The following is a 26328-nucleotide window of genomic DNA, read 5'->3' on the forward strand; positions in this document are numbered from 1 at the left end:
GTTGGTGGTTTTGTGTGTGGTATGGAAGATGAGGTGGGATCTGTTCTCATAAAGCTTCTGGCTGGGGATGCCAGTGAAAGAGGAGTTGGCCCCATCTCCCATTTTCTTATCTCTTCTAAGACAAGAAGCTATCTGGGTAGTGTTGAACTTGAGGGTTCTCTGCTTGCCTGGCTGTTAACTGTCCCTCCCGGATGGTAGAGATAGCCTCCAGGGAGTTGAATTAAGACCTAGGTTGGTACCTGGACACAGATCTGTTAGGTCTCAGCCAGAAACAGCACTATTTAACGAGTGATTATGAGGCCAGGTGGGCCGATCAGCTGATGTCAGGAGTTCGAGACCAGCCTGACCAACATGGAGAAACCCCGCCTCTACTAAAAATACAAAATTAGCGGGGTGTGGTGGTGCATGCCTGTAATCCCAGCTAGTCAGGAGGTTGAGGCAGGATAATCACTGGAACCTGGGAGGCGGAGGTTGCCGTGAGCCGAGAGCAACATCATTGCACTCCAGCCTGGGCAACAAGAACGAAACTCCGGTCTCAAAAAAAACCCAAAAAACATATCTGCCTCACGGAGGTTGCAGTGAGCTGATACCGCGCCAGTGCGCTCCAGACTGGGCAACGGAGTGAGACTCTGTCTCAAAAAAAAAAAAAAAAAAAACCCTCAATTCTGGGAGGCAGCTGAAATTATTAGGCCCTTTATATGGGCACGTTGAGGCTATTGCTGTGCAACTTGCATGGCAACCAGGAGGCTCACTGAGGTCTTTGCTCCAGAGTTTACAGATTATGGCCCAAGCTTCAGTAATCCCAATGTGAGGCGCACACTGAGAGGAACTGACAAGCGGAGCTGAGCTGCCAGGCACACGTGATGCCCAAGCAAGGCTGGACAAGGGGTTTAGGGTTCATCATAGAAATGGGATGTGAAACTTTGGGCTGGATTCTCCAAGTGGGAACTGAAAAAGCTGAAAACAGGCCTTAAAAAGCATCTGCTGGGTCCAAGCTGCAAAACTGCTGTGTCAGCTCTGACTCCTCCCCTTCTTCCCCTGGGGCTGGGGTGGGGTGGCTCAAGCCTGTAACCCCAGCACTTTGGGAGGCCAAGGCAGGAGGATCACTTGAGCCCAGGAGTTTGAGACCAGCCTAGGCAACATAGGGAGCCCCCCATTCTCTAAAAAAATAAATAAATTTAACCAGGTGTGGTGGCACGTGCCTATAGTCCCCGTTACTTGGAAGGCTGAGGTGAGAGGATCACTTGAGCCTAGGAGGTTGAGGCTGCAGTGAGCCATGATTTCTCCACCACACTCCAGTCTGGGATTCAGAGGGAGATCCTGTTACCAAAAAAAGAAGTGGCCAGGCACGGTGGGTCACACCTGTAATCCCAGCACTTTGGGAGGCCGAGGCAGGCAGATCACCTGAGCTTAGGAGTTTGGAGAACAGCCTGGCCAACATGGTCAAATCCTGCCTCTACTAAAAATACAAAAATTAGCCCAGTGTAGTGGCGTGCTCCTGTAGTTCCAGCTACTCAGGGGGCTAAGGCAGGAGAACTGCTTAAACCCAGGAGGCGGAGGTTACAGTGAGCGGAGATTGCTCTCCACTGTATTCCAGGCTGGTGACAGAGCAAGACTCTGTCTCAAAAAAAAAAAAAAAAGCTACACAAGGTTCACAGCTGTCCTATAGATCTTCCTCCCAGTCACATAGCCCTTCTATGCCAAAGATATCTTAAGCCAAAGTTTTGCCACTTGCAAATCAAGGCCCAAGCAAGCAATCAGAGGTACCTTCCGTGAATGACACTGGAATTTTAGAACAGCAAAATCCAAGTCTCTCTAGACTAGGAGGATGAGCTCAGACCAGGGAAGGGGTGGCGTTGGGGGGACGTCAGACCCAGGCCCACCAAGTATTCATGTCTGATCACACCTGGGATTCTTAAATATAGATGTATTTTTTTCATCTCATCTCCGGACACACTCCAATCACACCCCTCCTGCCCTCCCCTCCCAACTGCAAACCAAGCGGTGCAGACACAGCACAGCACACATGAGGGTCCCTCCTTTTCACCAAAGCTGAAGGCAGGGCACAGTTTGGGGATGGAAGAGCCTCGAGGTAAATGTGGGGGTTCTAGAACCCAGTGACCTCAGTTCCAGATCATGGGAAAGGGACTAGTATGCAGCAACGTGGTAAGGTTCCAGATTTAGAAGCCAGGACCTAGAACCTAGTGGTTTCACAGTGGGCTGAGCGGTTGGGAATAAGCCAGGTTAGGGGTGGGGGTAGAGAGCCAGCTCTGTCCTCTGCAGGCAGATTCCCTGGAGGGAGATCTCAGATAAAGAAAGGAGGAGTAGGATCTGGTCCAGAAAAGGCCAGAAAGGCAGGAAGGCATCTGGACCGAGACTGTGTGTCCTCCAGAAGGAATGAGCGGCCAAGTGGTTCTGCCACCTCTAGCTTGGCCAAAGCGTAGGGGATGACAGGAGCCAGATGGAGGGATCCTCCAGGCAGAGCCTGGCTCTGACATGCCAGGGAGGGCTAGAACATGAGCCCATCCCAGAGCCCCAGTTCTGGAGTTGAAATGGAGGACCATCTGCTCTCAGTTACCTTCAAACTCTGAAAAGTGCCCCAGCTCTGGACTTGATTGCCCCATTCGCAGGGACACCATGTGGTTTCCAGGACTTGGTGGCCCGCATGCCCGGCCCCAGCGTGGCCTGCTCTGTGTGCTGTAGAATTTGCAAGCCTCACGGGGGCTCTAGGAGCCCCACACCTGAAAGCACCATGCCAGGTTTCCTAAAACCTCTGGCACCACCGCAGAGTAACGGCAGATTCCTGGCCTCTGGGAAGCGGTCCAGGCCCAGGGGATTCCAGGGCGCGGATTATGCGCTCTGGAATCAGAGAAAGGCACGGCTTTGTGGATTCTGGAGTGCAGGAACTTGGAAAGTGGAGCTGGAGGGGCTGGAGTGTTTGGCGGACTGAGGGGGGGCACTGCGGGGCCACACCCAGTGCGGATCTGGAGCAGGGGTTTAGGAGCAGCCCCGCTCTGCATCCTCTCTCTGGAGCAGGGAGGCAGGACAGGCAGGGAGTGTGGTGGGGGGGACTTAGTTACGCTCCTCGCCCAGGGAGCTGGTGGGGCTGAGGGGCTCGCTGGGGGTGCTGAGCGAGCTGGAGGTGGCCGTGTCCACAGAGTTGCGCTTGCTCCCGCTGGTGGAGGAGGTGCAGGACCCTCGGCGCGGCCACTCTGGTGCACGAATGTTGCGCCGGTCCTTGGCGGCCTCCTCGTCCTCATCGTAGCGCTCGCTGTCTTCCTCCAGAGGCCCGTTCCGGGGATCCTCCTCGTCCTCGCTCTGGTGCGGGCTGGAGTGTCGTGACAGCGAGGGCGACGGTGGCACCGAGGCCGGCCGTGGGTAGCGGTACCCTTGGGCCTGCATACGGGAATATGGGTGCAAACCAGGGTGAGCTGAGGACCTCGCAGTCCCACCCAGGCATCCAGCCACCTCTAGGCCTTCCCATTCCAGGAGGGACCCCCAGCCCTTTAGCTCCTGGCTAAGCAGAAATCCAGCGTCCACTCACCGCATCTGCCTCGCTGGGCTCGTAGGTGAAGTGCTCTGGAAAGGCCTTGGACAGCGCCATGTGGCGCGCAGACATATAGTACTAGGGGAAAGGAGGGGAGGGGGCAGAGGACGTGAGAGCCAGGCCCCACCCCCAGGCAGATGATGGGGCTCCTGGCCGTACCCTTTATGCAGATGAGCATACCCTGCTGCACCATTGGGCCTGCCCCATGCAAATAATCCATCTGACTCCACCCCTTATGTAAATAAGCAGATCTATGAATGGATAGTTTCTGAGCCACACCCCTCAAACAGGGGCCGAATTCTCAAGTCAGGCACCTCTTTGGCCATACCTTTATGCAAATGAGAATGCCTGACCAATGTTCTTTTTTTCTTTTTAAACAGGGTCTTGCTCTGTTACCCTAGGATGGACTGCAGTGGGGTTGATCAAGGCTCACTGCAGCCTCAACCTCCGGGGCTCAAGAGACTCTACCACCTCAGCCTCCCCAGTAGCTGGGACTACAGCCACGCACCACCACACTTGGCTGATTTTTTTTTTTTAATTTTTAGTAGAAAGAAAATGTTGCCCAGGATGGTCTCTTAACTCCTGAGCTCAAGCGATCCTCCCTGTTAGGCCTCCCAAAGTGCTGGGATTACAGGGATGAGCCACCACCGCGATCGGCCTGGTTCATTGCTTAAAGGGACAGCAACTGTTACAAGTAGGATGAGACCCTTCACCCTGCACCAAAGACCCAGAGCCAGGAGCGGCTGATTTCCCAGAAGAGGGTAGGAAGTGGCGGCGGGGGGGGGGTCCTACCCGGCCTAGGTATTTCCAGTCCAGAAGGTCGGAGAGGCGCTCCGTGCGGTTCCGCTGGATGATACGCTGCCGCCGGCTCTGCTGACAGAAGCTGTAGAGGAAGGAGGTGAGCTGCGAGCAGGAATCATCCAGGCTGCGGAACCGCCGGTCGAGAATGTAGATACCTGCGGAGGCCAGGACCTGGGTTCAGAAAATGTCCTGGGGAGATCTTCATTGTCTCCAGGACTCTGTGGCACCAGGACCCCTCCTCTCCCAGGGACCCGAGAATCCCCCCATTTCCTGGTGCCCCTGGTCCCCAAGAGTGCAAGCTCCTCCTTCCCAGGATCCAGGAGTCCCAGCTCTCAAGCCCCCTTCTGGAATCCTCAGGGGCCTGGGCGCTGACCGTAAGCTGAGGGGTCTGCGATGTGTTCCTCCATGAAGCAGCCGAAGCCGGAGAGATTGGTGGAGATACTAGGGATGCCCATAACCGTGCACTCAGCTGCGGGAAGGCAGGAAAGAGACCCACTTAGCTTCCCCCATCTCCTACCTTCTTAATCGCAATAGACGCCTCAACAGCGCCCTCTACCGGCGCCTGTACCAAGTGCCAGGCGCTGTGCGGAGCGTCGCTGTACGGAGCGTCGCTGAGCCCCCACAACCAAGCTGTGAATTTCCCTATTTCTCAGAGGGGACGCTAAGAAGCTCAGAAAAAAGAATTACTTGCTCTTGCTCCAAGGACTCAGGATGCGGGAAAGTCTATAGTTGGGAGATAAGGATGCTAATTTATTGAGCGTCCCGATGTCCATTTGACTTAACTCTTACAACCTGTAGGATTGGGCCAAGGTCCATCATTCTACTGAACTGTTCACAACCTGTAAGATCCTTTCTTGTGACAGTATCTTGTACAGACTTAGTCTATTTTGATGGGGGGTAAGATAAGGTCTCTCATTATTAGTATCCCTGTGTACAGAGCATCTACTGCGTCTTGTTTAATACCTTTAACAACCTTGAGAAATAGTTCAAGGAATGTATTATAATTTTTTGATGGATTTTTATGCCTTTTTTTTTTTCCTTTTGAGACAGGGTCTCACTCTGTCACCCAAACAGTAGTGCAGTAGCACAATCTCGGCTCACTGCAACCTTCACCTCCTGGGTTCAAGCGATTCTCGTGCCTTAGTCACCTGAGTAGCTGGGACTACAGGCGTGCACCACCATGTCCAGTTAATTATTGCATTTTTAGTAGAGACGGGGTTTCACCATGTTGGTCAGGCTGGTCTCGAACTCCTGACCTTAGGTGATCCACCCATCTCAGCTTCCGAAAGTGGTGAGATTATAGGCGTGAGCTAGTGCGCCTGGCCCAATGCTATTTTTTTTTTTTTCTTGAGACAAAGTGTCACTTTATCACCCAAGCTGGAGGACAGTGGCTTGATCACAGCTCACTGCAGCCTTGACCTCCTAAGCTCAAGCAATTCTCCCACCTCAGCCACCCAAGTAGTTGGGACTACAAACACACAACACTACTGCTGGCTAAAAAAAAAAAGAAAGAAAGAAAAAAAAAGGCCAGGCACGGTGGCTCATGCCTGTAATCCCAGCACTTTGGGAGGCCGAGGGGGGTGGATCACGAGGTCAAGAAGAAAAAAAAAACATCCTGGCCAACATGGTGAAACCCTGTGTCTACTAAAAATACAAAAATTAGCTGGGTGTGGTGGCACCTGCCTATAGTCCCAGCTACTCCGGAGGCTAAAGCAGAATCACTTGAACCTGGGAGGCGGAGGTTGCAGTGAGCCAAGATTGTGCCACTGCACTCCAGCCTGGCGATAGAGCAAGACTCTGTCTCAAAAGAAAAAAAAAAATCTTTTATAGAGACAGGGTCTCACCATGTTGTCCGGACTGGTCTTGAACTCCTGGGTTCAAGTTATCCTCTCACCTCAGCCTTCCAAGGTGCTAGGATTATAGGTGTGAGCCACTGCTCCTGACCTATAATTATTATTATTATTTTTTTTTTTTGAGACGGAGTCTTGCTCTGCCGCCCAGGCTGGAGTACAGTGGCCGGATCTCAGCTCACTGCAAGCTCCGCCTCCCGGGTTCACGCCATTCTCCTGCCTCAGCCTCCCAAGTAGCTGGGACTACAGGCGCCTGCCACCTCGCCCGGCTAGTTTTTTGTATTTTTAGTAGAGACGGGGTTTCACCGTGTTAGCCAGGATGGTCTCGATCTCCTGACCTCGTGATCCGCCCATCTCGGCCTCCCAAAGTGCTGGGATTACAGGCTTGAGCCACCGCGCCCGGCCCCTATAATTATAATAATAATAATTATTATTATTATTTTAGACAGGGTCTGACTCTGTCGCCCAGGCTGGAGTGCAGTGGCACGATCTCGGCTCACTGCAACCTCTGCCTCTGGGGTTCAAACGATTCTCCCATCTCAACCTCCTGAGAGGCTGGGATTAGAGGTGCCTGCCACCATGCCCAGTTCACTTTTGTATTTTTAGTAGAGATAGGGTTTCACCATGTTGGCCATGCTGGTCTCAAACTCCTGTCCTCAAGTGATCGTCCCACCTCGGCCTCCCAAAGTGCTGTGATTATAGGCGTGAGCCACCATGCCTGGCTTGATCTATAATTCTTATTTAAGTGTTTCTAAAAACCTCTGTAAACTGCAAAAATAAGCACTAAATATAATAGGTCTGTGAGGCATGGTGGGGTGCACCTGTAATGAGGAAAACAGATACTCAAGAGGCTGAGGCAGGAGCATCACCTGAACCTAGGAGTTCCAGGTGAGTCTGGGCAACATAGTAATACCCCCATCTCAAAACACAAACAAATAGTAAAAAGTATTAAATATATATTTATGATATAGTTTGACTCTGTGTTCCCCCCCCACCAAATTTTATCTTGAAATGTAACCCCACGTGTCGAGGGAGGGAAATGATTGGATTATGGGGGTGGTTCCCCCCCTGCTGTTCTCATGCTAGTGAGTGAATTCTCACAAGATCTCATGGTTTTATAAATGTTCATTTTTCCCGCCCCCTCACATACTTTTCTTTCCTGCCGCCAGGTGAAGAAGCTCCCTGCTTCCCCTTCTGCCACGACTGAGTTTCCTGAGGCCTCCCCAGCCATGTGGAACTGTGAGTCAATTACACCTCTTTCCATGATAAATTACCCAGTCTTGGATTTTTTTTTTTATATATAGCAGTGTAAAAACAGACTAATACTATCTATCAATCTATCGTTATCTATAAAACAAGCCCTATGGGAAAAAGGGAATTAGGGCTGACCACATGACTCCTAATTATCATGCCAGCACAGTTTGCAAGACTTGTTGAATTACTAATTAGGAAACGGCACTTATTTAGCTTTCATTTATTTATTTATTTATTTTTGAGATGGAGTCTCGCTCTGTTGCCCAGAGCACTGCACTGCTGGAGCACAGTGGCGTGATCTCAGCTCACTGCAACCTCCACCTCCCAAGTTCAAGCAATTCTCTGCCTCAGCCTCCCGAGTAGCTGGGACTGCAGGTGCGCACCACCACACCTGGCTAATTTTTGTATTTTTAGTAGACAGGCTTTCACCATATTGGCCAGGCTGATTTCAAACTCCTGATCTTGTGATCTGCCCATCTCGGCCTCCCCAGGTGTTGAGATTGCAGGCGTGAGCCACCACGGCCGGCCTTATTTAGCTTTAAAAACACTGGCTAATGTGAACCAACAAGAGGAAGGTAGAGTCGATGGGCACTGGGAATGTCTTGCGAGGAGACTTGGCCACACTCAGCTGTGTTTGTGAATTGTGCATTTCATTGCTGCTATTTGGGGGGCCAACTGCCCATGCACTGGGACAAATCAGTGTGACCTGTGATATCCATTTGACACTAACTAGTCCTCAAAATCCAGTCTTCTAGTTTCTCAATACATGAGCTATTGTGTCACAAAAGCAGGCACTGTAGCAGAACAGATGATTACCATTGTTCCTGTTTTGCCAAGAAGGCAACAGGCTCAGAGAAGGCCAGTGCCTTGCCCCAGGACATGCTAGCTTTGACTAGGACGCCATGACCACGCTGTCCCCTGCCCACTACACTCACCCGGCGTGTAGCCCCAAGGCTCATAGTAGGATGGGAAGACCCCAAGGTGACAGCCACGGACAAACTCCTCATAGTCCACCGGGAGCAGGGGGCTTGTGGAGGAGAGGAACTCCGGGTGGAAAATCACCTAGTAGTGAAAAAGAAGGGCTCAGCCCAGGCGCCTTATTTAGCTAAGCCCTGAGATCCCAAGGTGGCCCAGAGAGGGTAAAAAGCTTGTCTAGCATCACACAGCAGGTGTTTGGCAGGACCAGTGTTCAAACCCAGGTCTGTTTGAAGCCAGGGTTCCTTCTAACCACAGCAATGCATTTGATAAAACGTATGGGGGAATGCAGTGTGTGAGACCCAGGACCCAACCCCTTCCCTCTGCCGTGCCCAACCCAGCCCTGACCAAACGCCCTCACCTTCACCCTGTCAGCACTGCTATTGAAGAGGCCGATTCGGCGGATGGTGGTCAGGATGGGGTCTGAGGAGTCATCCAGCATATTGTGGGTGCACACAGGGGGGAAAGACTGCCGCTGTAGGAGCCACAAGAAGGGTAGGGGGTCATGGAAGGGACAGAGAACTCCCTACTTCCCCATGAGCCATGCTGACCCCGGGGAAGCCAAGGAGGCCACAAGTGCCACCAGGCCAAGGAGCAGCAAACCCAAGTGATTACTAGGAGTTGTGGATCCACCAGGCTCTAGTAAAACCCCTAAAAATACAAAAAATAGCCGGGCGTGGTGGCGGGCACCTGTAGTCCCAGCTACTCGGGAGGCTGAGGCAGGAGAATGGCGTGAACCCTGGAGGCAGAGCTTGCAGTGAGCTGAGATTGTGCCACTGCACTCCAGCCTGGGAGACAGAGCAAAACTCCGTCTCAATAAAAAAAAAAAAAAAAAAAAAAAGAACCACAATTCCCAGCTATCTTTGAGGCAGTGCCAGCGTTAGCAACTCCCTTATCTCCAAGCACTATGAGGAGTTGTAGCTATCTTGTTATGTACTGTGGGCTCTATCATTAAAGAAACCCCCAAAAATTATAACTATCCCCAGTCAATGGGGGTGGAGACTGTACCAATATGGCAGCAAGCTTTGGAGGCTGCTGGGAGTTGTAGTTTCCTTACGAATTTCACCTCCAATCGCCAGGCGCAGTGGCTCACGCCTGTAATCCCAGCATTTTGGGAGGTTGAGGCAGGAGGACGACAAGGTCAGGAGATTGAGACCATCATGGCTAACACAGTGAAACCCTGTCTCTACTAAAAATACAAAAAAAAATAGCCAGGCATGGTGGTGGGCGCCTGTAGTCCCAGCTACTCAGGAGGCTGAGGCAGGAGAATGGCGGGAACCCGGGAGGCGGAGCTTGCAGTGAGCCGAGATCGCACCACTGCACTTCACTGGTACAACTTCACTTACAGAGGCACTTAGGGTGGGCTGTTTTCTGTGGCTTATTCTGCCACGGGGGTTACTGGGTGGTGTGGCTTCTCTGGGACTCTGGGGTCAGTGAGCAAAGGGAAGCTTATTTATTTATTTTTATTGTATTTATTTATTTTGAGATGGAGTCTCGCTCTGTCGCCCAGGCTGGAGTGCAGTGGCGCCACCTCGGCTCACTGAAACCTCCGCCTCCCAGGTTCAGGCGATACTCCTGCCTCAGCCTCCCAAGTACCTGGGATTACAGGTACCCACCACCATACCTGGCTAATTTTTGTATTTTTAGTAGAGATGGGATTTCACCATGTTGTGCCTCCGTAGGTGAAGTTGTACCAGTCAGCACATGCCCTTCTGTGGATCTCAGAATAGATCCCTTAATAAAGGGCTGCAGGAGAAAGCAGCACTCCCGGCAATCTCTGGGGTCTGAGCTGGCGTGGCAAGCTGCCGCTGGGGCTGCCGGGAACTGCCATCTCTCTGCACAGAGGTCCAATCCATACCTGTGTTGCAAAGATGGCTCTCTTCATCATAGTGAAGTCTTCCTTATCCAGCATCTTGTTCATGTCAGGAAGGCTCCCACTGCAAGGCAAGCAGGGGCATGCGTGTGAGAACGGAGTGATGAGAGGGCTTAGTCAGGGCCTAGGAGGGCACAGGGCTGAGGGCAGGGCACTCACACCAGTAAGGATTCGTAAAGCTTCCTCCCAAACTTCTCCTTCACCGTGTTGGCTGTGTCCCTGGAAGAAGCAGAGCAACAGGGTCACATACACACCAGCTGCCATTTACTATTAGGCTTCTTTAGTTAGTTTGTTTGTTTATTTTGAGACAGTTTGGCTCGTCGCCCAGGCTGGAGTACCATGGCATGATCTCAGCTCACTGCAACCTCTGCCTTCTGAGTTCAAGTGATTCTCCTGCCTCAGCCTCCCAAGTAGCTGGGATTACAGGCATGTGCCACCATGCCTGGCTAATTTTGTATTTTTAGTAGAGACGGGGTTTCTCCATGTTGGTCAGGCTGGTCTTAAACTCCTGACCTCAGATGACCCGCCCACCTTGGCCTCCCAAAGTGCTGGGATTATAGGCTTCAGCCACCACACCGGAAGTTTATTTCCTAATTTATTTATTTATTTATTTTTTTGACAGAGTTACTCTGTCACCCAGACTGGAGTGCAGTGGTACGATCTTGGCTGTCTGCAACCTCTGCCTTCCAAGTCCAAGCAATTCTCCTGCCTCATCCTCCTGAGTAGCTGGGATTACAGGCACCTGCCACCATGCCTGGCTAATTTTTGTATTTTTAGTAGAGACGGGGTTTCACCATGTTGGCCAGTCTGGTGTCGAACTCCTGACCCCTGACTGGTAATTGGCCACCTCGGCCTCCCAAAGTGCTGGGATTACAGGTGTGAGCCACCGTGCCGGGCTACTCTTAGGTTTCTAGGGTAGCAAGGAAACTGAGGTGTGAGCAGGGAAGCCGTGCCCCGGGGCCTCCAAGCTGGAGGATGGGGACCCAGGGGGCAGGCCCTGGAAGGCTTAGATCCCACGTGCCTGACATCAGCTGTGTGGTCAGGGACAGGTGGCCTTCCCTCTCTGACTGCAGTGACTCATTTTTCAGATAAAGATGAAAATAGAATCAACCTCAGAGGTTTGCAATGAGGACCCAATGATGTCATGCAAAAAAGTACACATAGCAAGCCTTCCAGAAATGTCAACTATTATTAGGACTTGTACTTGTCCTGCAGATGGCAATGCTAAGCCCCATTTTATACGAAAAGAAAGTAAGATTCTGAAAAAGGACCATTTAGGCACACAAGTAAAACTAGCAGTGTCACATGACACCCCACGGTCACTCTTCTACTTAAAATCCTCCCATAGCTCTGGCCTCGTTTTTTTTTTTTTTTTTTTTTTTTTCTTTTGAGACAGGGTCTCGCTCTGTTGCCCAGGCTGGCGCAACCTCAGCCACCTTCTAGGTTCCAGAAATTCTCCTGTCTCAGCCTCCTGAGTAGCTGCAATTACAAGCGTGCGCCACCATGTCTGGCTAACTTTTATATTTTTAGTACTGATGGGATTTCACCATGTTGACCAGGCTGATCTGGAACTCCTGACCTCCAAGTGATCCGCCCGCCTCAGCCTCCCAAAGTGCTGGGATTGTGAGTCACCACGCCCAGCCTCCTCTTTTTTTTTTTTTTTTTTTTTTTTGAGACCGAGTCTGGCTGTCACCCATGCTGGAGTGTATTGGCGCGATCTTGGCTCACTGCAACCTCTGCCTCCCAGGTTTGAACGAGTCTCCTGCCTCAGCCTCCTGAGTAGCTAGGACTACAGATGCGTATCACCACGCCCAGCTAATTTTTGTATTTTTAGTAAAGACAGGCTTTCACCATGTTGGTCAGGCTGGTCTCAAACTTCCGACCTCAGGTGATCCATCCACCTCAGCCTCCCAAAGTGCTGGGATTACAGGTGTGAGCCACCACGCCTAACTTCATTTTTCTATTTTTGAGACAGAGTCTCACTCTGTTGCCTAGGCTGGAGTGCAGTGGCGCAATCATGCCTCACTACAGCCTCAACCTCCAGGGCTGAAATGATCCTCTTGACTTAGCCTCCCAGGTAGCTGGGACTACAGGAGCGCCCCACCATCCTGCCTCACTTTCTACCCCTTCTCTATGAGACATGCCGCTCCAGCCCCATGGGCCCTACCCACCGTGTCTCAATCATGCCTTAGGGCTTTGCATTTACTGTTCCCCAGATACCCACAGGGTTTTTTCCCTCGCCACCTTTCCTTGTCTCTGCCCAATAACACTTTCTCAGTGTGGCCTGTCCTGACAACCCCGTCTCATATTCCAGTTCTGCTTTATTTTTGCCCGAAAGTATATTCCGTCTACAGGATTTTCTAGAATACAAGCTCCATGAGGAAAGGGATCTTATCTTTCTGGTTCACAGCTGTATTCCCAGGACCTGGAATACCTGAGGGCGGATCACTTGAGGTCAGGAGTTCGAGACCAGCCTGGTCAACATGGTGAAATCTCATTGGTACTAAAAATATAAAAATTAGTCAGCACATACTAGATACTCAGTATCTGCTGCTAATGAATGAACGGTTTTACAGATGAAGAAACTGAGGTTCGCTGGGAGGCGGAGGTTGTAGTGAGCTGAGATCACGCCACTGCACTCCAGCCTGGGCGACAGAGACTTTTTTGAGACAGAATCTCAAAAAAACAAAAAACAAAAAACAAAAAAAACTCAGAGAAAAGAAAAAGAAACTAAGCCGGGCGTAGTGGCTCACCCCTGTAATCCCAGCACTTTGGGATGCCAAGGCGGCTGGATCACCTGAGGTCAGGTGTTTGAGATCAGCCTGGCCAACATGGTGAAATCCCGTCTCTACTAAAAATACAAAAAAAAGCTAAGTGGCTCATGCCTGGAATCCCAGGGAGGATTCCTCGGCCAGGCAGGTGGATCACCTGAAGTCAGGAGTTCAAGACCAGCCTGGCCAACATAGTGAAACCCCATCCTAATAAAAACAAAAAGTTAGCCAGGTGTGGTGGCACTCAGCTACTTGAGAGGCTGAGGCAGGAAAACCACTTGAACCCGGGAGGCGGAGGTTGCAGTGAGTCGAGATCGCACCATTGCACTCCAGCCTGGGCGACAGAGCAAGACTCCATCTCAAAAGAAAAAAAATAAATAAAAGAGGGCCGGGTGCAGTGGCTCATGCCTGTAATCCCAGCACTTTGGGAGGCCGAGGCAGGCGGATCACAAGGTCAGGAGTTTGAGACCAGCCTGGCCAACATGGTGAAACCCCGTCTCTACTGAAAATACAAAAATTAGCCAGGCATGGTGGCGTACACCTGTAGTCCCAGCTACTCGAGAGGTTGAGGCAGAAGAACTGCTTGAACCCAGGAGGCGGAGGTTGCAGTGAGCCAAGATCGTGCCAGTACACTCCAGCGTGGGTGACAGAGGGAGACTCTGTCTCAAAAAAAAAAAAAAAGAGCCCAGTGTGGTAGTGGGTGCCTGTAGTCCTAGCTACTTGGGAGGCTGAGGCAGAAGAATTGCTTGAATCCGGGAGGCGGAGGTTGCAGTGAGCCAAGATTGCGCCACTGCACTCCAGCCTGAGCGACAGAGTGAGAGGGTCTCAAAACGAAAAAAAAAAAAAAAAAAAGGCTGAGACTCTAGGAGAAACACAGGACCCAAAGTACACAGCTGGGAGTGGGCTGGGCCGGGGTCTGGAGTGAGGGCTGCTGACCAAAGCTGTTTGCGCACGGCTTGGCCTTTGAGGGTTTCCACGTTGAAATTGTTGGTCCGCGCCGGCATGATGAAGAAAGCAACCACTGTCTGCTCGCTGCCATTCACCTGCGCAGAAAGAAAGCAGGGGGAGGCCAGGATCATGTCGGGGAAGCCTGGGACCAGCCAGCCTTTCTGCCAAGACTGCTGGGATCCTGCCATACCCCTTCCTGTCAAGAATTATAGGACAGTCGCCACTTGGACTCTGCCCTTCTTTCTGGGTCTCTATACTCCCCTCGCGGCACCCCAACACACGCAGGGGCTTTCCTACTCCCATCTTCCCTTCCTGGGTTTCTGTTCTGTTATTTTTTGTTTTGTTTGTTTGTTTTTGAGACAGCGTTCTTTTTCTGTCGACCAGGCTGGAGTGCAGTGGTGTGATCTCGGCTCACTGCAACCTCCGCCTCCCGGGCTCACGTGATCCTCCCCATTCACCTTCCCTAGTAGCTGTGACTACAGGTGTGAGCCACCATGCCTGGCTAATTTAATTTTTGTATTTTTTGTAGAGATGGGGTTTCACCATGTTGCCCAGGCTGGTCTCCATCTCCTGGGCTCAAGTGATCCTCCTGCCATGGCCTCCCAAAGTGTTGGGATTACAGGCATGAGCCACTGCGCCTGGCTGTTCTCCCCAGTTATAAACTGCTTTTCTTGCCCTCCCTCTGTCCCCTCATAGCCCAGGCCTCACTCTGAGCAGATAGTTGAGCCGGGCCAAGGCCTCCAGGAAGACGTCGGCACCCTTGTTGGAGAACTCATAGCGGCCGGCGATAAAGAAGTACAAGGTCTTGTCCAAGTTGAAGTCCAGATGCCTAAAGAACCCACAAGGCATGGTAAAGCCCAAAGCCCTCACCCGCTAGCCCTGGCCTCAAAACTACAAATCCCAGAAGCTATGGGTGGGGGCAGAGAATGTCTTAGGTAATACAGAGGCATCATGGGGCCTCCTGGAAGTTGTAGTTTTTCTCTTCAGATGGGGCTTTCCTTTAATCCTCAGCCCATTGTTCCGGCGCTCAAGAACTAAGGAGGCCGAATACCCAGGTGCCCCTTCCCTCAGACCCAGGAGTCTGGGCCCCCAGCTGCCCCCTCCCTCCCCCAGACCTCGATGGTTAGGCTCCCAACGCCCTCCTCTCTTAAGACCTAGGTATATGCCCCACGTACCCATAAAAATGGCCCCGCACAAACTCCTGGATTCGAGCCTTGCTCTGAGCATGGAGGTTCTGGAACTCATGCATGGCAGAAAACTTCTTCACATTCAGCCCATTGGGGGTCACAATATCTGGGATTGGGGGTGAGGGTCCCATGTTTTATTTGTTCATTCAATGTTGTGGTTGAATGAATACATGAAGAAAACACCCTTTGTTTGCCTTTTGCAATTTCTTTGTTTCAATAGCGTTCCTATGAGGTCCCCCCTCCTGCCTTTTTTTTTTTTTGGAGACAGGGTTTCTCTCTGTCGCTCAGGCTGAAGAGCAGTGAGTGGCACAATCACAGCTCATAGCATCCCTGACCTCCTGGCGTCAAGCAATCTTCCCACCTCAGCCTCCCAAGTAGCTGGGACTACAGGCGTGTACTACCACACCCGGCTAATTTATTTATTAGCTTTTGTAGTGATGGGGTCTTATCATGTTGCCCAGGCTGGTCTCAAACTCCTGGCTTCAAACAGTCTTCCTGCCTTGGTCTCCTAAAGTGCTGGGATTACAGGTGTGAACCACCATGCCTGGTCAGTTCCCTTGGTGACACACGTACCCTGACTCCGAGATGCCTTCTTGCCTAATATCACTTGCATAGGTTCACAAGCACAAGTAAAAGTCTCCTCGGCTCCTGCAAATGGCTTCCAGGGATCTGATCCACACTGGTGATTCCGGGAAAGTTGTAGTTCTTTTGTTTCCCCTTAGTCCACCCTGAGATGGAAATGATTAAACATCCCCAAAGTCCTGCTTCTCCTAGGATATATCCTCTACTTCCAAGCTTCTTACAGGGACCCAATCATTTCTTCTCCTCACAGAAATTAAAAGTATATCAACGAAAAACTACAACCCCTATCAGCTCCTCGGGCAAAGTTCTGGGAACATATGGAGCTAACCAGTCAAAGGCTTTCTGGGAGTTGTAGTTCTCACCTTATACTCACTGAGAAGGGATACCAAGGGCTGGGAAGAATGCCCAGTTCCGACCTTACCTTTTTCAAAAACAAAGTCCACTGATCTTCCATTCCCTTTCATAAGACCAATCTACATTAGCCAATTATAGAATTTTATCATATCTGAAATTAACATGAAAGAAATTATACCTCCCATTAGCCTCCAGAGTATATAGTCAGAGGGCCTCAAATACAGGTCACGACCCCCACAGCCTTCTGGGAGCTGTAGTTCTCTATTCTTTAGGAAAATAATGGTAACTGATGGTCCCCAACTTAGGACTTAGGATGGTCCAAGTTATGATTTTTCTTTTCTTTTTTGAGACAGAGTTGCGCTCTTGTTGCCTAGGCTGGAGTGCAGTGGCACAATCTTGGCTCACCGCAACCTCCACCTCTTGGGTTCAAGAGATTCTCCTGCCTCAGCCTCCCGAGTAGCTGGGTAGCTGGGATTACAGGTGCCAGCCACCATGCCCAGCTAATTTTTGTATTTTTGGTAGAGACGGGGTTTCACCTCATTGGCCAGGCTGGTCTTGAGCACACGATCTCAGGTGACCTGCCTACCTCAGCCTCCCAAAGTGCTGGGATTACAGATGTAAGCCACCGCACCCAGCCAAGTTATGATTTTTCAACTTTATGATGGTGTGAAAGTTACACACATCCACGTGTCCAATTCTGGATTTTGATGAGATATTCAACACTTTATTTTTTGAGATGGAGTCTCGCTCTGTCGTCCAGGCTGGAGTGCAGTGGTGTGATCTCAGCCCGCTGCAACCTCTGCCTCCCAGGTTCAAGCGATTATCCTGCCTCAGCCTCCCGAGTAGCTGGGATTACTCCACACCCAGCTAATTTTTGTATTTTTAGTAGAGATGGAGTTTCGCCATGTTGGCCAGGCTGGTCTCGATCTCCTGACCTCCCCATCTGCCCGCCTTGGCCTCCCAAAGTGTTAGGATTACAGCTGTGAGCCACTGTGCCCGGCCTATTCAACACTTTATTATAAAATAGGTTTGTATTAAAATTAGCCAGGCGGGTGCCTGTAGTCCCAGCTACTCGGGAGGCTGAGGCAGGAGAATGGCATGAACCTGGGAGGCGGAGCTTGCAGTGAGCCGAGATAGTGCCACTGCACTCCAGCCTGGGCGACAGAGTGAGACTCTGTCTCAAAAATAAATAAATAAATAAATAAATAAATAAATAAATAAATAAAAATAAAATAGGTTTGTATTGGATGATTTTGCCCAGTTGTAGGCTAACATAATGTGTTCTGGGTACATTTAAGGTATACTAGCCTAAGCTATGATGTTCACTAGGTTAGGTATATTAAATGCATTTTTTAATTTTTTGAGACAGGGTCTCACTGTGTCACCCAGGCTGTGACAAGGTCTCTCTGGGCCACCCAAATCATGCAATGGCACGATCACAGCTCACTGCACCCTTGACCTCCTAGGCTCAAGCAATTCTCCCACCTCAGCCTCCTGAGTTGGTAGGGTTACAGGCACACACCACAATGTCTGGCAAATTTTTTAGCCAGGGATTCGCCATGTTGCCCAGGCTGGTCTCAAATTTCCGGGCTCAAGTGATCCTCCTGCCTTGGCCTCTCAAAGTGCTGGGATTACAGGTATAAGCCACCATGCCCAGCCAAAATACATTTTCGGTTTATGCTATTTTAACTTACAGTGGGTTTCTTGGGATGACGAGCAACTGGCTTTGGCATAGACAGCTGCCTACCTCATTCATGTCTGGGGACTTCAGCCCAGCCCCTACCTGGTTTCCTCTTGAGCAAGTGCTGTGCCTCAATGGCGGTGATCTGGGACACAGTAGTGAAGACGTGAGCACAGTGGGCTGCCGCCCTTTCCATGCAGTAGCGGTGATAGATCTGCCTCTCCCCTGCTTCCTTGTCCACGTTGAACTGGGTGGGAGGGGACAGCATTCAGGTTAGAAGGACTGGGGAGAAGAGTCTGGAGGTCCAGACACTGGGGTCCTAAGATAAATTGGTGCCTGGGGCTGGATTATTGGGTCTGAGGTAGGAAGGGTCTGGGGACTTGGACTCCTGGATCCTGGGAGAAGATGGGGCGCCATCCCCTTGGGCCCCCTGGAGCTTTGGGTTTCCCTGGCATACTCGCAGTCCCCCATCTGCCACGGTCCCAGCTCACGTTCTCCAGGTTGTTGTAGAAGTCCACAGCACCGGCACACAGGTAGCGCCCCAGCAGCGTGGCATGGGTGGTGAAGATGGTTGCTACAGGCAGTCGCCGGGCACGACACAGGCAGAGTCCAATGCCTGCCAACCACTCGTGGAAGTGAGCAACCACGTGTGGCTTCTCCTCACTCTGCGCGAGGAACTGTGGGCAACAGGGACAGGGCTGCTGTCTCCACGAGTGTCGGGAAGAGAATTGGCAACCCCCAATAGGGACAAGCACTCGGGGAGAGGCAAATCTGTCACCACTACTGCACAGAGTGGGTGGCGGCCCACTGCAGCAATCCCGACAGGATGGGGACCTGTAAATCCCTGAGCCACCCCAGGCTGGTCTTGAACTCCTGGGCTCAAGTAATTGCCCCTCCAGGGGTTGACAAGAACTGAGGATCTTTTGGCCAGCCTTCTAAGTCCTGGCAGGGTAAGATTGGAAAGACCGAAGTTTTCACGTCCCTGGGTCCTGGACATAGTCCCTAAAGACCCCTTGTCTCAAGGGTATGCTGTCTGCACCCAACACTGGCAAAAGGACTACAACTCCCAGAATGCCACAGGAGCAGCCAGTTCCTGAATTATTTATCCCAGGGCATGGGAAATTAAGCTTTTTTTTTTTCTCTCTGTCGCCCAGGCTGGAGCGCCATGACACGATCTCAGCTCATTGCAATTCCCACCTCCCAGGTTCAAGCAATTATCCTGTCTCAGCCTCCCAAGTAGCTGGGATTTAGGATTACGGGTGCCCACCACCATGCCCGACTAATTTTTTTTGTATTTTTAGTAGAGACGAGATTCGGCCATCTTGCACTCCTGGCCTCAAGTGATCTTCCCCCATCGGCCTCCCAAAGTGCTGGGATTACAGGCATGAGCCACCGCATCCAGCCTGGAAACTAAGCTTCTTGAGCCTTTTAAAACCTAGAAGGGGGTCAAAACCAGGTCAGTCTGGGGATTCATAAGCATGCAGGGCAGCATATGAGAGCTGAGCCCAGCAATATCACACTAGAGAACTACAACTCCCAGAATTCCTCGGATAAGCCCGCCTGCCTCACTTTGAGCTAGAATCCCTACGCTTGGAAGACTGGAGTAAATGAAGCTGGCATCGAGAGTAGAGCCTGGGCCCTGGATGTCCATGTCCCTAAAGGCTAGGGCTAATCCTTGGATTAAAGGACCCTACGGCTCCCAGAATGCCCAGGGAGAAACCCCAGCCTCTGGCCGAGGGGTTGATGGTCATTGTAGTTTCAGGTATGGGTGGAACGTGTCAGACGGGGCCTACCTCACCCAGGAACCAGGTAGTGAGAAAGCCAAAGAGGACAGCATCGTTGGCCTCGCGGTCGTACCACGGCACTCCGATGTTGCAGGTATCCCAGAGCTCTCCCTTCCAGCGCTCCAGGGCCCAGGCTGAGGCCCCCACATCCAGGAGCACCACCAGAGGGCCTCCCTCGATCAACCAGCGCCCAAAATACACCTGGAAGGGGGTGGGGTGGGCACCATAGGGAGGCTCAGGGCTTCAACCTCACATATGTGTGCATCTGTGGTTCTCCCATTTGCAGGCAGATGTCTAGACTTAAGCCTCAGCTCCCTTACCTTCTGTTTCCATATCTGCTGCTAATTTCTCACCTGCTGCCTTAGCTTTATTTTTCTATTTGCATGATTTATTCCTGCCACACATTTTTTCCATCTCTGTTGCAATATTTTCCCTGCCCCCTGCTTACTTTCTTTCTTTCTTTCTTTTTGAGATGGAGTCTCGCTCTGTGGCCCAGGCTGGAGTGCAGTGGCACAATCTCAGCTCACTGCAACCTCCGCCTCCCGGGTTGAAGTGATTCTCCTGCCTCAGCCTCCCAAGTAGCTGGGATTACAGGCACCCACCCCAACACCTGCCTAATTTTTTGCATTTTTAGTAGAGATGGAGTTTCCCCATGTTAGCCAGGCTGGTATCAAACTCCTGACCTCAAGTGATCTGCCCTCCTTGGCCTCCCAAAGTGTTGAGCCACTGCGCCCAGCCTCATCTTTAATTTCTTTTTTATTCTTTTTTTTTTTTCCAGGTGGAATCTTGCTCTGTCGCCCAGGCTGGAGTGCAGTGGCGTGATCTCGGCTCACTGCAAGCTCCACCTCCCAGGTTCAAGCGATTCTCCTGCCTCAGCCTCCCAAGTAGCTGGGACTACAGGCACCCACCACCACGCCTGGCTAATTTTTTTTGTATTTTTAGTAGAGACAGGGTTTCACAATGTTAGCCAGGATATTCTCGATCTCCTGACCTTGTGATCCGCCCGCCTCGGCCTCCCAAAGTGCTAGGATTACAGGCATGAGCTACCACACCCAGTTTAATTCCTGTTTAATTCCTATAACTGCTACCCTTCTCCCACTCGCTGCCTTCTTTCTCTGCTTATAACCACACATGTCACATGTCCTGTCTCTCTGCCCCCACTGCCCTGTCTGACCACTCTGCAAATCATTTCTCCCACCTGCTACCTGGTTTCTGTACTTCCTGCCACATTTCTCTTACCAACCATCTGCATCTCCCACTGTCTTTTCTTTCTGATGCTAATTCCTTCCATGGGATGCTTCTTTTTTGTTTTGAGACAGGGTCTCGCTCTGTTGCCCAGGCTGGAGTGCAGTGGTGTGAACATGGTTCACTGCAGCCTCAACCTCCCTGGTTCAATTCCCCCACCTCACCTCCTACGGGTGTGGGCCACCACGCCAGGCTAAGTTTTCAATTTTTTGTGGAGAGGGGGTCTCACTATGTTGCCCAGGCTGATCGTGAACTCCTACGTTCAAGCAATTTTCCTGCTTAGCCTCCCGAAGTGTTGGATTAGAAGTGTGAGTCACCAAACCAGGCCCTTTTTTATTTTCAGAGACAGGGTCTTGCTCTGTCCTCCAGCCTGGAATGGAGTGGTGCAATTATAGTTCACTGAAGCTTCGACCTCCCAGGCTCAAGCAATCCTCCCACCGCAGCTTCCCACATAGCTGGGACCACAGGTACACGGTACCACAGCCCGGCTAATTTTTAAATTTTTTGTAACGACAGGGTTTCACCATGTTGCCCAGGCCGGTCTCAAACTCCTGGTCTCAAGTGATCCACCCGCCTCGGCCTACCAAAGTGCTGGGATTACAGGCGTGAGCTACTGCACCCAGTCTGTAATTATTCTCTTACTGTTCATGCTGCCACTTTTCTTCCCCTTGCCGCCTTGTTTCTCTTCCTTTCGTCACATATCTGTCACCTGTGACCTCTTTCCTCTATCCATAGGCCCATTTTGTAGTACACAGCCACCTTCCTCCCTCCCTCCCTTCCTTCCCTCCCTCCGTCTCTCCTTTCTTTTTCTTTCTTTCCTTTCCTTTCTTTCTTTCTTTTTTTTTTTTTTTTGACAGGGTCTCACTCTGGTTGCCCAGGCTTGAGTGCAGTGGTGCAATCATGGCTCACTGGGCAGGGCACAGTGGCTCCAGCCTGTAATCCTAGCACTTTGGGAGCTTGAGGCAAGCGGACTGCCTGCGCTCAGGAATTTGAGACCAGCCTGGGCAACATGGTGAAACCCTGGCTCTACTAAAATACAAAAAATTAGCCGGGTGTGGCAGCATGTGCCTGAGGTCCTAGCTACTTGGGAGGCTGAGGCAGGAGAATCGCTTGAACGCGGGAGGCGGAGGTTGCAGTGAGCCGAGATTGCACCACTGCACTCTAGCCTGAGCGACAGAGTGAGACTCTATCTCAAAAAAAAAAAAAAAAAAAAAAAATCATGGCTCACTACAGCCTCAACATCCCATCCTCCCACCTCAGCCTCCTGAGTAACTGGGATCACAGGCACGCACCACCACGCCTGGCTAATTTTTTGTATTTTTAGTAGAGATGGAGTTTCACCATGTTGCCCATGCTGGTCACGAACTCCTGGGCTCAAGCTATCCTCCCACCTTGGCCTCCTGAAGTGCTGGGATTCCAGGCATGAGCCACCACGCCCGGCCATGCTGCACATTTCTAACATAGCCCATCCTCTGTCCATGCCCCAGGGCTGCATTTTTCTTTTCTTTTTTTTTTTTTTTTTTTTTTGAGATAGAGTCTCACCCTGTCACTCAGGCTGGAGTGCAGTGGCGCGATCTCGGCTCACTGCAAGCTCCGCCTCCTGGGTTCACACCATTTTCCTGCCTCAGCCTCCTGAGTACCTGGGACTATAGGCACCCGCCACCACGCCTGGCTAAGTTTTTGTATTTTTAGTAGAGACGGGGTTTCACCGTGTTAGCCAGGATGGTCTCGATCTCCTGAACTCGTGATCCGCCCATCTCGGCCTCCCAAAGTGCTGGGATTACAGGAGTGAGCCACCGCGCCCGGCAACGCTGCATTTTTCTAGCCACTGCCATGTTTCTAAGACTTGCTGTCTCACTTCTGCCTCTGCCACATTTCTCCAGTTGGCTGCTTTCCTCCCTGAGACTACGGCCTTGGTTCTGGGCCTGCTGCCACAGCAGCGAAGCAGCCCCACTCCTCGCCGACCTGGCTTTCTCCTGCCCCGAGCCTCACTCTGAGGTCCCTCCCCCTCCCAGCTGTTGTCTGCCCTTTTGCTGGGGGGGATATTCTTAGGCCCCCAGCACGTGGGAAGCAGCTGCCCTCAGGAAGGGACTGGGCTGCTCTGGGTTCCCTTAGGGACACAGTCGGGCCTGAATGGATTCCAGACCCTACCCCAAACCAGAGGCTGTGAATGAGTGAAGGAATCACAGTGCCTCTCCGTCCCCGGCCCGGACCTGTCTGTCCCTCAGCCCTGCTGCCTGATGGCTTTCTCCTTGGACAACAGTGTGTCTCTTTCCGTCTTCATCCTGGGGCCCTGGAACTCCCCCTCCTCTCTAAGGCCTGATCTGCCCATCTCAGACTCTGTCCTGTGGATCTGTCCGCTGACCTCTCCTCTCTTCCCCGATATTCCATGCTTCTCTCTCCTTCTAGGACTGACTTTCTGAAACATCTGGCGGCCTCTCTTCTGTCCCTAGTCTGTCTGTTACTCTTGCCCATGGCTCTATCCACCCTTCTCCCTTTGTCGGCCTGCCCCCCTCACTCTCCAAGCTTGTCTGTTAGTAACAATAATGATGATGATCATAATAATAACAATGACAATCATTGCCCACACACGGTGCTAACTTCATGCCAAGAACTCTACTAACCACTTTATCCTTATTAACTGCTTTCTCCTCCTAGCACCTCTAGAAGGTAGATGCTATTAGCATGTCCATTAGCCAAGGACACACAGGGGCAAGTGGAGGGGTGAACTTGAACTTCAGGCTCCAGAATCCTGTTCCTGCCTGAACCCAGGCCCACTTCTCCCCAGCTCTGCCTGGCTGACTGGCTTTCTTTTATGAGACAGAGTCTCGCTCCATCGCCCAGGCTGGAGTGCAGTGGCCCAATCACCGCTCATTGCAACCTCTGCCTCCCGGGTTCAAGCGATTCTCCTGCCTCAGCCTCCCAAGTAGCTGGGATTACAGGCGTGCGCCACCATGCCCAGCTAATTTTTGTATTTTTAGTAGAGACAGCGTTTCGCCATGTCGACCAGGCTGTCTTTCCGTCTTGCTCTTTTTCTGTCTGTGCGTGAGGACCTTGGCCTCTTGGATCTCCGTCTCAGTCTGTCTCATACTTGCCATCTGTCTGTCCATTTGCCCATGTCTGGGATCCACCCGCCCACTTCCAGGCCCTGCATCTGTCTGGGTGTCCTATCACACCTCCTTCCTGTGTCCAAGCCTGCCTCGCTCTCTGGCTAGGGCTGTCCACCCTGCCCCCTCTCTGTCTGTGGCTCCCACCCTGATGGCAGGCTGTCCACCCACTTCTGCCCTGGGCTGGGCCATGTCCCACCTTGCAACCCTTGCTGTTCATGGAATCCAGTGTCTTCTTCAGGGCCGGGGTGGGGGCCTCCAGCAGTTCCACCTGGGTCCTCACGCCCTGCTCCGTGTACGGCCCCACCAGGTAGTAGTTGTCGCCCCATTCGTCCCCTGTCACCTTCGCCTTCGTCTGCAGCACCGTGTAGATGCCACCCACTGTGGGCCCAAGCGTGTGAGGGCAGGCCCCGGCCGAGGTCCATAGTTCTGGGGCCTGGGGTGGGGTGGGCCGGGGATATAGGGGGCACTCAGGCCCCAGACGGCTAGCTCAGGGGGAAGAGGGGACTGGGAGCCCGTAGTTTGGAGTAGGGGTTGGAGGCTTGGATGAAGGGAACTGGGGGACTGGGGGGCAGTTCTCCTGGGTCTAAGGGAGAAGGGGGCCGGGGTCAGGACTCTGAGGGAGGAGGGGGCTCAGGCTAGACTTCTGGGTGTCAGAGAGAAGGAGCTGGGGGCTGGGACCCCTGGGTTAGAGGGAATTAGGTACTGGGGCTCTAAGGATGGCAGACCTGAGGACTACCTGGACCCAGGTTCTCGAGTTCCCAGCTCACAGGAGCTGGGTTGAAATCACTCCAAAACCCCATGAGGGAGACCTCCTCATGGCCAATTCAGCTTTTCACCATTGCCCAAGAGAAGCCTGCATGGTCATTCCCTGCCCCCAGGGACCCTGCTGACCTGCCTCCCAATTTCCTCTCCCTGACTAGGGACACGAACATGCAGGGCCCTGCCTCTCCTATGACCCCATCCCAGACCCAGGAGCCCCAGCCCCCAGCCTCCTCCCCTCCTGGAGCCCAGGCCCTGGCCATATCCGGCTGTGTGTTCATCGGCCCCCTGTCCTCCTGGGAGACACAGTCCCTTTCCCCTCCAAGACCCAGCAAAACAACCCCCAGAGCCTGCTCTTTGAGGTGTGAGATTGGCTTGTTCCTGGGGATTTCAGCCCCAGCCTTCTCCAAGGCCAGAACCTCAGCTTTTGAAAGCCCAAGACACAGAAATGCGGGCTCCTGGCCCCTCCCATCCTAGGGCCCAGCCCCTGACTAACTCAGGACTTCCCAGCCTTCCCCTATTCCAGCATGCACGTGTCCCAGGCCACGGGCTCCTCTACTCCTAGGAACTAACAGCTCAGGCCCTCAGCAACTTGAAAGCCCAGGCATTCAGGCCCGCAAGCCTCTCCCACCCTAGGATCTAAGGATTAGAGTATCCAGCCCGTCCCATCTTTATTCTTAAGCAGCCAGGTCCTCAGGTCCTCCCACCGCCGCTCAGGCCTCCTATCTCCCAGTCAGCGCTCTCTCAAATCTGGAGTTTTATCCCCTAGACTATGCTATTAGGGTCACAGGTCTGAAACCCCGGCAGTTTCCCAGGCTTGCACACAGAAATCCCATCCCTCCGTCTCCTTCCCTGTTCAGGACCCAGGTATCTAGTCTCTCGGAAGCCTCCCTCCAGGACCTAGGAGTCTCATTTTAGCGCCCTCTTCCCTAGGACCCAGAACCCGGGCTTTCAGCCTCCTTTCATCGCAAGTCAAACTAACCATCCCTCTCCCACCCACCTCCGGCCTCCCAGCCCCTCAAGGACACAGGAGTCACAGCCTCCTTGCCCTGGTCCCAAGGGTTCCCCTAGTAGCCCCGTCCTCCTACAATTCAGAGTTCCGGGCCCCCATCCACTACTGTCCTTCTCTTCAAGGGCCCCGACGCCTGGCGTGCTCACCCTTGTTGGCCACCTCCCAGGCCACTTCGAAGAGCACTGTGTTCTCCAGGTCGAATTCATCCTCCCAGTCCTCCAGTCCTGGCAGTGAGGACATGGACAAAGTGCGGTTTAAAGGCATGGCTGGCGCAGGAAGGGGGCTCCGGGGACCTCAAGGTAGGGACCCCGGAGGTGTCCAGGGAATGCACCAGGTAGGGTGCGGGGCCGAGTAGCTGGCGCCCGACGGGAAGCTTGCAAGACGCCCAGCTTCCTATTGCAAGACCGCACCCCTGCCCCGAAGCCTTCGGACCTAGGCAGAAGGCGGCCGCAGCGTCACTGAGCCCAGTGGCACCCCTGCAGTGAAACCTCGCAGCCGTCAGGAGGCAGTGGCCGCCCCCGCAGCCAGCGCCATTGGCTCACGCCCGGGGGCGGGGATTTCCGCGTGTCCTCATTGGTGGAACGGGTTGGAGTCG

The 26328-nt window shown here is 52.4% G+C and overlaps 1 protein-coding gene across 4 annotated transcripts; it reads right to left on the bottom strand.

Annotated features, from left to right (window-relative positions):
• Window positions 1-1907: 1907 nt before the first annotated feature.
• On the bottom strand, window positions 1908-26237 carry GYS1 (glycogen synthase 1). Of its 4 annotated transcripts, none has more exons than XM_025369288.1 (16): window positions 25880-26237; window positions 24159-24340; window positions 19617-19808; window positions 18315-18500; window positions 17926-18070; window positions 15195-15312; window positions 14728-14848; window positions 14008-14114; window positions 10460-10519; window positions 10286-10364; window positions 8789-8902; window positions 8388-8514; window positions 4722-4817; window positions 4340-4503; window positions 3545-3625; window positions 1908-3396 (listed from the first exon to the last, which is right to left on the bottom strand). In XM_025369288.1, exons 1-16 carry the CDS (start codon window positions 25995-25997, stop codon window positions 3073-3075), a joined length of 2214 nt encoding a protein of 737 aa, XP_025225073.1. In that variant the 5' UTR covers window positions 25998-26237; the 3' UTR covers window positions 1908-3072. The 4 variants fall into 4 exon arrangements, with proteins under 4 accessions (XP_025225073.1, XP_025225074.1, XP_025225076.1 ...); XM_025369289.1 differs by having other exon boundaries at window positions 18315-18488; window positions 19608-19808; window positions 25880-26195; XM_025369291.1 differs by lacking the exon at window positions 24159-24340.
• Window positions 26238-26328: the final 91 nt, after the last annotated feature.

This window comes from Theropithecus gelada, chromosome 19 (assembly GCF_003255815.1).
Source record: "Theropithecus gelada isolate Dixy chromosome 19, Tgel_1.0, whole genome shotgun sequence".
Classification (NCBI taxonomy): Eukaryota; Metazoa; Chordata; class Mammalia; order Primates; family Cercopithecidae; genus Theropithecus; species Theropithecus gelada.

Bases quoted from the DNA above. Each gene is read 5' to 3' on its own strand.
- GYS1 (XM_025369288.1), bottom strand. From the start codon at position 25,997: ATGCCTTTAAACCGCACTTTGTCCATGTCCTCACTGCCAGGACTGGAG. The intron at 24,341-25,879 runs GTGAGCACGCCA...TTGGGCCCACAG, and splicing joins CTGGGAGGTGGCCAACAAGG to TGGGTGGCATCTACACGGTG. The intron at 14,115-14,727 runs GTGAGGCCTGGG...CTTTCTGCGCAG, and splicing joins GGCTCAACTATCTGCTCAGA to GTGAATGGCAGCGAGCAGAC.